A 14,013-nucleotide genomic window follows, 5' to 3' on the forward strand; every position below is an offset into this window, starting at 1 on the left:
CTTTGCCCTTTATTCCGGGAGACACTACCTGAGCCTGTTTTCATGTTTCGAGGTCACCACACAGATCGAAACGTGCCGTCGCCCAGACTTTGCAAACTGTGACTGCATTACCTTAAGCAAACACTTCAGCTGCTGTAAATGCATTCCACGCACAAGCAGTTGCAGCAGTGCTTAACAAGGAAGGCAATTGAGTACAACGTGTAGCATATAGGAGCGAGAAATGGGCCTGAATCGACTGGAGCCTGTGAGCACTGGAAGGGAAGTCAATAAGGAATTAAACTCTGTGAAGGTTAGGGACTCATGACTTAATGGCGGTGTGTGAAATAAGATCCATACATGCACACGGGTGAGAATATGTATAATTGTTTGTAAACACGGAAACAGTCACACTAACTTCTCCCATCGACTTGCGCCCGTGGTTTTAGGTACTCCAAACTGAATGACCCCGCAGACTGGCTGTCTATCAACAGAACCAACGGGCAGGTGGTGACCACAGCCATCCTCGACAGGGAGTCCGACTATGTGAAAAACAACATATACGAAGCCACTTTCCTGGCAACAGATAACGGTAAGATGTATAAATATTTAACGGGCATAAAATGAATGAAAGTTTGTTTTTACGTCTTTTATTCAGAGTTTTTATTGAATGAAATAAGAAACTGTTTTGAATTACATTTTGAATTACATTACATTGAAAGAATAATGTTTATTTTATTTTTCAATATAATATAAGATGGAGGCAGTCAATTTTTTACTTGATGTATTGAACATGTAATGGCAAAAATCTATACCATCGTTTATAAATATGATTACATTTGGGAACCTCCTGCAGTCACAATCTGCTTTGATTTTTTCCCTTTAAGCTTGAATGCATTCTGCGGAAATGGAGAGGTGGCACTACTTGTATGGATAATTGCTTTGTTTTTCTAAAATAATAAAATAATGCAAGCATTTGGGTAGGTTATCAGGACGAGGAAGGAAGGAGTTAGCGTAAATCTTGGATTCATGTTGCTAGCTGATCCTCTCCTCTTTCCTCTCCTTCCCTCTCTCGCAATCCATTTGACATATATATCATTTGTTCTGCCTCAGAGTCAAACCTCAAGCTTAAACGAGCGCAAACTCAATCACAGCAAACCAATATGTTTGCCCCTTTTCTCAAGTGGAAGTGCAGACTAAGCAGCCCCTCACCCCCCAACTGCTTTCACTTTTTCCCCAAAATGCCTTATCAGTGCTGTGCAGCTGGCTGTTTACCTTAAGTTTAGTTTACTTTGAAATATTGGTTCATTTGAAAGTGCATGCATGTCTGAATGCGCTCATTCGAATATGAGAATACATCAAGATGTGTATTTGCGATGACCGACAGCAACAAGTGCGCTCGCCTCCTGCTGCTGTTTAACCGAAGATGCTGACGAGGCCACTTTGACACCCACCTATAGGTTGGACCTGAGAGACATTTAATTTGCCGGCAATTTAATATTTCCTTCTTATTTGCCGGCCCGTTCATTTAATATTAATGCCAGAGCCATTTCCTCGAGGCAACAATAGCTTCTTTAAAAATGCATGTTTGTATAAAACCCTTCTTACAGCAGTCAGTCAGCGGTCAGTCAGCCTTCCAACCAACACCACAATTTCAAAACTGGATGGATGTCAACATTGTTTTCCCCCTAAAGTGACTATTTTACCAACTGATCATCTCGATAACAGAATATGGCCAGAGACAGATGGGAACCGGCGACACTTCAGGGTTATGCACATGTTGACTTTGTAGGCGGTGCTGAGATGCGCCAGCCGTCACAAGGTGAGCTGGATCAGGAAAGAATTAGGAAGGAGACCGTGAGTAATACAAGCAGACGTGGGGGAGGTTGTGACAGTTCCATGTCAGGTACGCGTGTATCCTCATGATTTCAAATCTCGCTCACAATCTCTTACACACATACTGCACACTAGTTTCTTTCTCGCGCTTTTGTTTATGCGCAAATATGTGATTTGCAGGACACTTGCCAGACTTAGCGCTCATCTTTTCACCGTGCCTCAACATGCCTGAGCCGCTGTCACAGAAAGGACCGAATACAAATCCTTTTGAGGAACTTACACAAACATAATTATTTATTTAGCTGGTTAAAACCCACATAATTCTCCTATCAACCGTGGCAAGCTGCTTCGTCTTGTTCCCCGTACATGGCTGGGATTAGTAAAGCAGCGGAATGGAAAAATGTGAACGTGTGTTTCACTATGATTGCGTTTGCTTCTTAGTGTGTAGAACAGTTTCTGTCTTTTTCTGTTTGACGCACCTTGATACCATGAATAGTTTCCAATGAATTCTCTTCCATGATTCCAGTTAATAAATGAAAAGTGTTGTAATTTACGCATTTAGCCAAACATGTATTTGCTGATTACATTGTTTACAAATTGACGCATTTACAATAGCTATTATTTTAACCACAAAAAAATGATTGTTTACCACCAGCAGTTCTTAATGTGAGTTTCTCTTAGCAATTGTTAAATGGTGTTGGTGTTTGATGCTCTTCCAATGACAAAAAGCATGAAGTGCAGGAAATAACAAAAATGTATTTATATTTTTTTTAGAATTTATATTTTCTTTTTATTTATTTATTCATTTTATTTTTCATATCTTCCAACTGACATCAAAGACCTCGAAACTAATTATGCAGAACATTGTGCTTAATCACTGTAGTCGATGTGTTACTTGCGGTGCGATTTTGATTTGAAAAAAAAAAAACTAAAAAAGAAACCAGTGATGCTAAGCAGCAGTGTACAGTCTCACAGACATGAGACAGATTTTTTTTCCATTCCTATGTGTAAGATGTGAGAATAAAGGAGTAGAAAAATAGCAAAATCCGAACATACTCGTCCTCCATGACAGAAATGCCTTTATCGTAGGTATCCCCGTAACATAAACACACGCAGGCAAGAACTTGTTTGATTGCGTTACAGTCATCGTTATGTGCATCTTTTGGCAAGCGGAAGAGCCGCGGCCGCATCTTCATCGACCCCGATGCGTTTGATTTGCCTGCGAGGCGAAATGAGGAGTTTGAGAGCACCACTGTCAAAAGTATTTCTGTCACACTGAAGAATTCTCATCGCGTTCTAGCAACATCATCATTGAGGCTCTGCACTCCTTCGATCTTTTTTTTTTTTGCTATTTGCCTCCAATCCGTCAGCCTTAAACTGCTGGCGCCAAACAACACCAACCTCCCCCCCACCTTCTCACAACACACATCTTCTCAAGGCATCTTTTCCTTCTGACTTGATCCGATTTTCTCCTCCTTCCTTTCTTGCTCTCAGGCTCTCCTGCAGCCAGTGGCACAGGCACACTGCAGATCTATCTGATAGATATTAACGACAACGCCCCAGCGCTCATACCCAAGGAGTCTCAGATCTGTGAGCAGATGAACAAGAATGTCAACGGCGTCAATATCACTGCCGCTGACGCCGACACCGACTCCAATGCGGGGCCTTTTGTCTTTGAGCTGCCTACTTATCCTTCCAGCATTAAACACAACTGGACAATTACACGAATCAGTGGTAAGAGGAAATCCAAATGTGTCTGAATATGCTTCTGTCCCCTCCCCCATAAAAAAAAACCCCAAAAAAACGCTTACTATGATCAAAATCACTGGTGTCAAACTCAAGGCCCGGGGGCCACTTCTGGCCCACCAAATCATTTTATGTGGCCCACAAATGCAACTCATGTGACAATTCAATGTTTTTGTTGAAATACCAAAACTGTAGATTGTCTTCCTTTTTAATAACAGTGCGATATTGCAAACAAATATTAAAACCCCACTTTTAAAATAAATGTAAAAATGTTTGAACTTTATTTTGCTGGATTCTGTAGAGTTTGACACCCCCAAATTCTAAATTATCTATAGGCCCAAAATCATTTGGGACAGGTTCCAGCTTGACCAAAATGAAGACAAGCAATGGATTTTGGTAACTAATGAAGTAGGCAGTGCTCTTATATAAATGCTTTGGCCTTGTTCTCCTTCCTCTGCACAGGCAACTATGCCCGCCTCAGTCTTCGATACCAGGTCTATTTGGAGCCAGGCATGTACGAGGTCCCGATAACTGTGTCCGACTCGGGAAACCCAACCTTGTCTAATAGATCGGTCATCAAAGTCAAAGTGTGTCCATGTGATCCAAACGGAGACTGCACTACCGCGGGCGCCGTGGCGGCCGCCGGCCTGGGGACCGGAGCGATCATCTCCATCTTGATATGCATCATCATTCTGCTCAGTGAGTGTCAGCCGCGCATATCGCACAACACCTTGCAGCTCTTTGACGTACACGCCAACACACATTTTTACTGTGGAAGATTGTGATTGGTTCGGCTTTGTCCTTTTCTGTTCATGCGGCCTTGCCAACACCGGTAACTAACTCTTGGGTAGACATAAATCAATGTATTTGCTCTGATAATTTCACCCGCAAACGCTACCTTACATTCTGAGTCATCGACAATTGTGCATATTTTCCGTCCTTTTTGCTTTAGTATTGAAGTCAAATTCCTTAGTCATTAAAGATGACTCAGATTTTTTGTCACATTTCTTTAGGTATGACAAAAATAGCGAAATACTTTGAAAATCAATCAAACAGTTTTTATTGGATGAATTTGAAAAAAAAATTGCAAACATGATTTTTTTCCATTCAATGTTTCAAAATAATCAATGCACCATTTGCAAAAACAGTAATTTGAGCTTTATTCTAAACATTACATACATACATACATACAATGATGTCTTGTCTTCATTAGTTTGATACTTCTACAAGATAAATTAAGTAAACTAAGAAGTTTAAAAAGTAATTGTGATGCTGCATGACCTTATTTCGGAATCATCTGAATATTCATGATATCAAACTGTGCATGCATATTTCTGAAATTTCCTGAAATCAGAATCATAAATAGAGCAATAAGACGAATGAATAGAAATTCAAAGTATATCAATTCATTTTCAGTTGTTCTTGCACTGTATGTTTTAATAATTTTAGTAAGCTATTTTTTACTTCTTTGCTTTTAAATCTGTTTAACTCTATCTGTAACTGCTTTTAAATGCTACACTTATAATTACAGCATATGAAGCATATTGAGTTTTATGTTGTGCATGATTTTATGTTTTTTTTTAATGACTGTTATTTACAGGTTTGTATTGTATACATCTTGGAGCACTTTAGTTTTGTGTACCTCGCTCAAGCACCTGGCTCCCCACAGTGCTTTTCATTCAATAATATTAATAAGAACAATCATCATCTCAAATTGATTGCGTTATACAATACCGGTACAGACGTGACATTTTCTCCCATTTGTGCGTTTGTGTGTCTTTGCAGGCATGGTCTTGCTGTTTGTGGTGTGGATTAAACGGCGAGAGAAGGAAAGGCACACCAAACAGCTGCTCATTGACCCCGAGGATGATGTCAGGGACAACATACTGAAATACGATGAAGAGGGAGGGGGAGAAGAGGACCAGGTGAGATCCCAAGGGAAAACATTCAGGCCCGCACTCAAAACCGCCCTCCCGTGCCCTGACGAGCTCTGTGTCACTCTGTGGCTGTGTAGGACTATGACCTGAGCCAGCTGCAGCAACCGGATTCTTTGGAGCACATCATCAGCAAACCTCCCGGCGTCCGCAGGGTGGACGAGCGGCCCATTATCTCAGAATCCCAATACCCCATCCGGCCTGTTGTGCCGCACCCTGGCGACATCGGAGACTTTATCCATGAGGTGAGACTGAGCCGTACGTGTTAGCCTGGCCTTTCACTGACCATCGATCTCGACCTTACTTTCTCAACTCCAATATGTTTACATCTTCCTTCATCACGCCAGCTTTATATTTTTACACGCGCAAACACCAACACGATCACCCAACTTGAATGTCGGCACTCTGATGTGAGAAAATGCTGATTGACAGACTCGTGACAGCACGTTCACACTCCAGAGATGTTGGCAGCTGTTCGGCTTTGATCCATCCAACCTTGTCTCCCGTTCACACACACACGCACACTAAACATACACACACCTGATCTTGTTCCAGCCGGCTGGTAAAACACAAACACAACAAACGCGCAGCTTTCCCGCCACCCGTTGGCTCCCTCGGGATGGAGGCAGTTTCGATTTCTATGCGTTGTCTTTCGATGAAGTGGATGGAGTCTCCGTCACCTGACCGGCCTTCTCTTCATCCAGCCAGCCAGCCAGCCATCTTGTTCTTCTTATCCGGGGTCGGGTCGCGGGGGCAGCATCTTTAGGAGGGACTCCCAGACTTCTCTCTCCCCAGCCAATTCGTCCAGCTCGTCCCAGGGGCTCCCAAAGCGTTCCCAGGCCAGCCGAGAGACATAGTCTTTCCAGCGCGTCCTGGGTTGTCCACGGGGTCTCCTGCCGGTGGGACATTCTCGGAACACCTCCCGAGGGAGGCGTCCAGGAGGCATCCTGGTGAGATGCCCGAGCCACCTCATCTGGCTCCTCTCAATGTGGAGGAGGAGCAGCAGTTCTACTCCGAGTCTCTCCCTGATGACCGAGCTTCTCACCTTATCTTTAAGGGAGAGCCCGGACACCCTACGGAGGAAACTGTCTGTCCGCTTGTATCCGGGATCTTGTTGTTTCGGTCACAACCCATAGCTCGTGAACATACGTGAGGGTAGGAGCGTAGATTGACCGGTAAATTGAGAGCTTTGCCTTTTGGCTCAGCTCTCTCTTCACCACGACGGACCGGTACAGAGTCCGCATTACAGCCGACGCTGCACCGATCTGCCTGTCGATCTCACGCTCCATCCTCCCCTCGCTCGTGAACAAGACCCCAAGATACTTGAACTCCTCCACTTGGGGTCGGATCTCATCCCCGATCTGGAGAGAGCATTCCACCCTTTTCCGACTGAGGACCATCGACTCATATTTGGAGGTGCTGATCCTCATCCCGACCGCTTCACACTCGGCTGCGAGCCGCTCCAGTGAGAGCTGGAGATTACGCCTTGAAGAAGCCAACAGCACCACGTCATCTGCAAAAACCAGAGATGCAATGCTGAGGTCCCCAAACCGGACACCCTCGACACCTTAGCTGCGCCTAGAAATTCTGTCCATAAAAGTTATGAACAGAATCGGTGACAAAGGGCAGCCTTGGCGGAGTCCAACCCTCACTGGGAATGAATCCGACTTACTGCCGGAAATGCAGACCAAGCTCTGGCATCGATGATACAGGGACCAAACTGCCCTTATCAGTTGGTTCGGCACCCCGTACTCCCGATGGTGTTCAGTATTGACAATCCGTGTCGAGCACAGAAGTCCAATAATAGAACACTGCTCGGGTTCAGATCGGTGGGGGGGGGGGGACGTTCCTCCCAATCACGCCCTTCCATGTCTCACTGTCATTGCCCACGTGGGCATTGAAGTCGCCCAGTAGAACGATGGAGTCCCCAGAAGGAGCACTCTCCAGCACTCCTTCCAAGGACTCCAAAAAAGGTGGTTACTCTGAGCTGCCGCTTGATGCATAGGCACAAACAACAGTCAGGACCTGTCCCCCAACCCGGAGGCGGAGGGAGGCTACCCTTTCGTTCACCAGGGTTAACCCCAATGTCCAGGCGCCCAGCCGTGGGGCAATAAGTATACCCACACTTGCTCGACGCCTTTCACCTTGGGCAACTCCAGAGTGGCAAAGAGTCCAGCCCCTCTCGAGAGGACTTGTACCAGAACCCAAACTGTGTGTGGAGGCAACTTTTCTGCCTCGCACACCAGCTCGGGCTCCTTTCCAGCCAGAGAAGTAACATTCCATGTCCCTAGAGCCAGCTTCTGCAGCCGGGGATCGGACCGCCAAGGTCCCCGCCCTTGGCCGCCGCCCAGCTCACGATGCACCCAACCCCTTTGGCCCCTCCAACAGGGGGTGAGCCCATGGGAAGGGGGACCCATGTTCCCTTTTCCGGCCGCGCCCCATGGGCCACCAGACGCTCGCCTTCGAGCCCCCACTCCAGACCTGGCTCCAGAGGGGGGCCCCGGTGACCCACGTCCGGGCGAGGGAAAACCAAATCCAATTTTGTTAATCGTCATAAGAGGTTTTTGTGAGCCGTGCTTTGTCTGGCCCCTCACCTAGGACCCTTTTACCATGGGTGACCCTACCAGGGACATGAGGCCCAAGTCAATGTTCCAGGATCATTGGGACACGCAAATCCCTCCACCACCATAAGGTGACGACTCACAGAGGGGGCCTTCTCTTCAATGTCCCTTTTTCATTCTTAGAAGCAGGTGAATTTTAAGCGCTGCTTGAAAACACAATTTTATCGATAATTCACGAAGTTGCCGGGACATCGAGAACAACATGAACTGAATCAAAATTTACTAGGTTATTTGTGCTATTTATGCACAACTCGTTTTCTACATCCAAAAAACAGAACGACTTTACAAACTGTAGCAATTGTAGAAATTGGAGTAGGGTTTGGGAACAGAATGTTCAAAATATCAGATGTTTCATTGCCTTTTGATATTCAAAATGTTCAGAGCTATTCATTTCATCATCCAGTCACAAAAAAATCCACATTTGGCACAATTCTATATTTTTTACCCAATAATGCCCAATGAAAATGCGCCACGTAGATAAACTTTTATTGTCTTGTATTCATTTTCTGTATACTGCTTTGTCAACGGCAAGTTACCATGCCCACTAGGGGGTGCCACTAAGGCTGGCTGGCACTCCGGAATGCCATTATTTGCATCCAGTTGATTGAAGACCAGTTTTTATCCAACAATCTGACCATCCGTAATCTTCCCTGTGTTTAGGGGCTACGTGCAGCTGACAATGACCCCACTGCACCCCCTTATGACTCTCTGCTAGTCTTTGACTATGAGGGCAGTGGCTCCACCACGGGATCGGTCAGTTCTCTCAACTCGTCCAGTACGGGGGAGCAGGACTACGACTACCTCAACGACTGGGGCCCCCGCTTCAAAAAGCTGGCTGACATGTACGGAGGAGGGGAAGAGGATTAAGTCTCACGTGAGCACACACACACTCACACACCTTCGTCCCGCCAGCTGGCCTGCCATGCTCTGTCCCGTCAACACCGATCAACCAATCAGAACTCCAGAAGTCTGGCGCTGTTTCACGTTTGACTGAAACTGAATTATTGAGTTGCTGGGTTATCATAACTCTTTCGTGCCCAATTTTTTTCAATTGTTTATGTCAGGTTGTTGGGGTTTTTTTTGGTATGTGCCTTTGTTCCCCTGTGGCTTTTTGTTTATTTTGGTATTTTATTTTCACTCCACAACAAAAGTCATTCCTTGTTCCGGAAGGTTTTCTCTTTCCTCTCGCTGTCAGCCCCTGCCTGCCTCCCTGCAGAAGCTTTAAGTTTGAGCATTTTTGTCTTGGGGTGGGGGGGTGGGGCAAAAAAACAAGAACCCTGATATGACAGTCCCTCCTGTGTGGAGGGCTCTGGTTTATTCTTTCTTGAACTTGAATTACTTAGAATAGAAGCACTGTTGTTTCCCCAAAAAAGTGCCTTCAGTGGTGCATATTTTAACAGACTCCCTCGAACTCAGGATTAGTTTCCATTTTCCTGACCCTTTAACTCAGACCTTGCCATTGTCTCATGGGCTACGGTATTTGCTGAGGCGCCAGTGCTGCTTTCAGATGAGCTTGCAACCGGCAAATGAGGGCATGTTCATGTAGGTGTACACTACACTTGGTCGGAATGGACCAATTCCACAATTGTTCAGATCATAAAGGTGTGTCCTCAGATGCAGGCCAACTTGAATGTGATGATAGAAATCGCAGCGATCCAAGACGGGACTGTCGTGGAGAAGTGTCTTTGTTTCTTGTGGCTTCGCTAGCAGCTGTGTTTGTTTTGAGCTTCTTATTTTTTCCTGCATTGAACACGTGACCCGGTCCTGGCCAATCACGTGTCCGGTATTGTTGAAGTAAACTTGGCCTTTTAGATCGGAAGGTTTGCATATTTATCGAAACGCGCAAACATTTTACATTCCATTTCCTAAATAAGGAGAAAAATGCCAACGTTGAGAATGCAAAGTAAAATAACAGGAAAGGAATTTAATTGTTATGCCTGCCTATCGTTTTGTTCTTACTTGGATGGTGTGGCCGTTGCTTCTTGACAATGTCTATAAATATATAAAATGTTGTTGCTCACTGAGATTGAGGGATTTGAGCCTCAGCCAGGGATTTCTCAGCCCCTCAATTTGCCTCTCTTTAGGCACACTTCAATATTCATCTGCAATGTTCCCCTGAAATTTTCTGGCTGCAAGTTCAAGAGTTTTCATCAAGAAGTTAGCGCGAGCAAAAGTTTATGAAGTTATCAAGCACTATATCAAGGGTGACTTGTTAAAACGGACTCTTTAAAAGTCATTTCCCATCTGAACATATTTTTGTTTTAGACTTAATGAAACAGCAGCTCCGCTTATGGGCTTGTGTCATCATGTTTTATATGACTCCAAGGGTGAAGTGAAATAAAGATCTCTAGATGCTATGCTTAAATTATTCAAATATACAAAAGCATTGAGAAACGAGTGGGTGGAAAATACTCCTCGGTGCTAGTTAGCGTGAAGCTAGATGACTGGATTTCCTGTGAATTGATGAATTCCTGGAGGAAAACTCTAACGATGCTTCTCCTCAAACATTTTCTCATTTGCAAGAGAAACTAAATTTGCCAATTTTAAACGATTCTGTTGAGGGACATAACAGAAACTACGTTCCTGCCGACGGTCATGATATAATCAATGAGGTGAACAGGGTCAGAATCTCACGATTCAAAGGCAAACAGGTACCGATTGCACTTCGCGGCGCCGAACTTGACAGCGATGATTTTCCCGACCGCTGTCAGCTTAAAGTGCAATCAGAGTCGAGGCAAGGAGCGATGACGCTCGCTTCTGGATTAGCTCTTATCTATCCGGTTTCTCCTCCACCTCGCAAATATCCTCACAAAATAAACACAGCTGTTACTCTCCGCTATCTGTGATTTGTGTCTGACACGTAAATGTTGTATATACGGAACCTTTTTTATACATTTGTCAACATGACTCGCGGGTGTGAGTGACTGGGTGGTTTTCTCTCTCCTTCTCGCTCCAACAAGTCGATGAGGTCGCTTTCACCACTAAAAAGCCATGGTGAAGAGAACCTGATCAGTTCCGCAAGCGCTCACACAGCCATACTTGTCGCCGCTGCGCTTGAGCTTCTTCAGAACAAAGCGTGAAGCCGTCCTTCGTTTGAAACTGACGTGTACAGTCTAACAGACGCACACACACATACACACGCACACACTCCTCTAGGCCTTACTGTATATCCAGTATGCGAGTGCTATTCCACTGGAAAGCCCGGGCAGCCCTCTTGCTGGTTCCATCACGCTCAGAGGTCAAAGAGATATTCTTTGACATATTTAAAATCCTTGAGAAGACATCTAAATCTAATTAAGGGACACAACACGTCACATACACACATGCAGTATGTTGACTTTTCATTACAACAATTACTGATCATGTTGCATGTTGAAAAACTGCAACTGTGCCGTATGGAAATAATCTGTTTAAATATCTGAAGTGAGTGGATAGACAACAAATTTGTGACCATGGACACATCCGACCCGTTAACAACAGAGGCTGTTGCTTCCTTTGAAATGTCTTGCTCAAGTCCAAATGTAAATAATGTAGTATTTGCTCACCAAGCAGACCAAGTTTAATGTATGACTGGAGCTTTTTTGCATGTCTTTTTTTATGATGGCCAGATATGAGTTCTATAAGAGTAACCATCCAACGTGAAAACATGTCGCAACCCGCATGAAAAGGTATTATTAAAAATTGCACAGGTGTATAATGTCTAAAAAAAAAAAAAAAAAAATGAAGTTTTTGTAAATTGTCAACAGCACAAGCATTTTGTATTGGTGTTTGTACCCATTTTGTAAAAAAAAAAAAAGAAAGAAAAACAGAAGGAAAAAAAGATTGTTGTTTCAAGCGTGTTTGTAGTGCCACTGCAATCTTGGTTTCCAAATACCATACAGTATACATGCGCTGCCTTGCAGATCAACATTGTAAAATAGATGCTGAGCTGGAAAAAGCATTTTCAGCAACGTGTGTTATAAATAAAAAAATCCCCTCCTGATAAAAACACTGCTTCGTCTCTCGTCCTTGCATCTCCATTCCTGCGTCCCATCACTCAATTGTTTTATTTCTAAACTAAAAATGTTTATCCTCTTGTACTTATCAGAATTATTTATGAACTGGAATTTCATTCCTGTTTAACAGAGAAGGAAAATTAAAGTAGTTGTAACCTGTTTGATTTAAAGAAAAATAATGCAGTCCTCGGATAGTTGGGCTTTCAAAGTACTACTTGAAGACCTAAATTAAATTAAAGGTATTTTATTTTCATTTTAATTCAACATAAAATGTAAATTATCAGCCATCTGTAAACATATATAGTACACTCTATCATTTTACACACTGCAAGTTACTGTGTATTTTTGGAAATGACTCATTCATTTTGGGGACAAGATTAGTGAGAATTGGCACAATTGTGTTGTCACAGAATTAATGTGCAGATGTTGCCAGCGTTGCCAAATTAGTTTTTTGTGGACAGACATCATCCAGGATGATCAACACAATCACGTCAGTTGTTTTGTCAATTGGGTGTGATGGGGCAGTCCTCCCGCAGGGAATGTGAATTCTTTGCCAGCTGCAACACATCAAATGCTCTGACTAACCAATTCAGCCTCAAGACATCCAAATCGTGTATTTCATCCCCCCTCTCTACCTCCAAAACATATTTTTAAATTCAAGGGTCAGACAGGCAAACCTAAAATAAGCTATAAAAGGTTTCTACCTGCATGGAAATATATTTTAATATTCATTCTCCACTTGTACGCCAATTTTCTTCCTTAAATCAAATGCGTTGTCTCAAAATTCAATTCGACAAACTGCAAATTGAAACTACTGGTCCAATATGGATGACACTACTGATGCTTCCTTTTGACTTTTTACAAAGGCTAAAATGTGCTACTCTGCATTACAAGCAAAGTGAGAAAAAAAGAAAACCTCTTGGCGCCTAACGGGTTGAACTCCAGGGTGCAGCAGACAGGTCACATTGGATTAATCCAGTTGACCGTTACATTAGCGTGCATGCTACACCATGCTGCTTTTTGCCTTTGAATGGATCCATACATGCATCGGTGATAGAGATTGAATAATATCACACATGACTGACTGGAGGAGGAATTGGCTCTTGTTCAAGAAAATAATGATTACCATTACACATGTGAAAGAACACAAAGTTAGTTATATTGATCGTCCTGTAAAAAGTATATATATTATTATAACTTCTGACATCACTGTCAAAGAACTTGTGTATCAAATTCCAACATTTTCATAGTTTTCTCCATGTTGGAGATAAAAATTAAATTAGAATTCTAATTAATGATTTAAAAAAAAAACATTGGAATAATAACAATTTAGAGAAAACAGCCAAAATGATCTTGCATACTAACATCTAGCCTAAATTAAATACAAATTGGCTAAAGTTAATATTTGCATATTGCTGTCATATTAAAAAAAAGTTATGAATATGTTTTTTCTGGGGAATGGATTTGGGCATGTAAATTGCATTTTTAAAAACTAACCTCGCTTAAAACAGAATCAAAATTAATTGGTTTTGGAGGCCTGTGGTGTACTGTGGTGACTATTCAAGCATAATCCAAATCTTGTTACTTGTTCTCCTTCCATACACTCTTAAGCATGTTATGCCAGTAAAATGATCCAAGAAATTACCTTTCTGCAGATTTTGGATGAAAATAAACTTTCATTTTGATACACACCTCAACTTGTCAAAATGTAGAACTCAAAATGTGTTTTGCAAAAGAGTATTAAAACCAAGTTTTTTCCCCCTTCAGGTCCATCTTGTTCCAGTTATTTTGTTCTGTATCATAAAGAAATGGGAATCTTTCCCAAACGACATCCATTCAGACATCTGACAGCCATTCACACTCCCATCCACAACTTGGACAGTTGAGTGTTTGCTAAAGATATCA

At 43.1% G+C, this 14,013-nt stretch overlaps 1 protein-coding gene across 2 annotated transcripts in view; it reads left to right on the plus strand.

The window, feature by feature from the left end:
• Positions 1–14,013, plus strand: part of LOC133144914 (cadherin-4-like) — a 150,097-nt gene extending 136,084 nt beyond the window's left edge. Inside the window, exons 12-18 of one of the 2 annotated variants that reach the window (XM_061267975.1) lie at positions 426–568; positions 3,307–3,546; positions 4,021–4,257; positions 5,344–5,483; positions 5,573–5,737; positions 8,774–8,987; positions 13,876–14,013. In XM_061267975.1, the coding sequence (XP_061123959.1) occupies positions 426–568; positions 3,307–3,546; positions 4,021–4,257; positions 5,344–5,483; positions 5,573–5,737; positions 8,774–8,980 (1,132 nt within the window). In that variant the 3' untranslated portion in view covers positions 8,981–8,987; positions 13,876–14,013. Of the gene's footprint in view, positions 1–425; positions 569–3,306; positions 3,547–4,020; positions 4,258–5,343; positions 5,484–5,572; positions 5,738–8,773; positions 12,104–13,875 lie in introns of those variants that run through there. The other variant, XM_061267966.1, reaches the window with a different exon arrangement.

The sequence above is a fragment of the Syngnathus typhle genome, linkage group LG2, assembly GCF_033458585.1.
Source record: "Syngnathus typhle isolate RoL2023-S1 ecotype Sweden linkage group LG2, RoL_Styp_1.0, whole genome shotgun sequence".
NCBI classification, from domain to species: Eukaryota; Metazoa; Chordata; class Actinopteri; order Syngnathiformes; family Syngnathidae; genus Syngnathus; species Syngnathus typhle.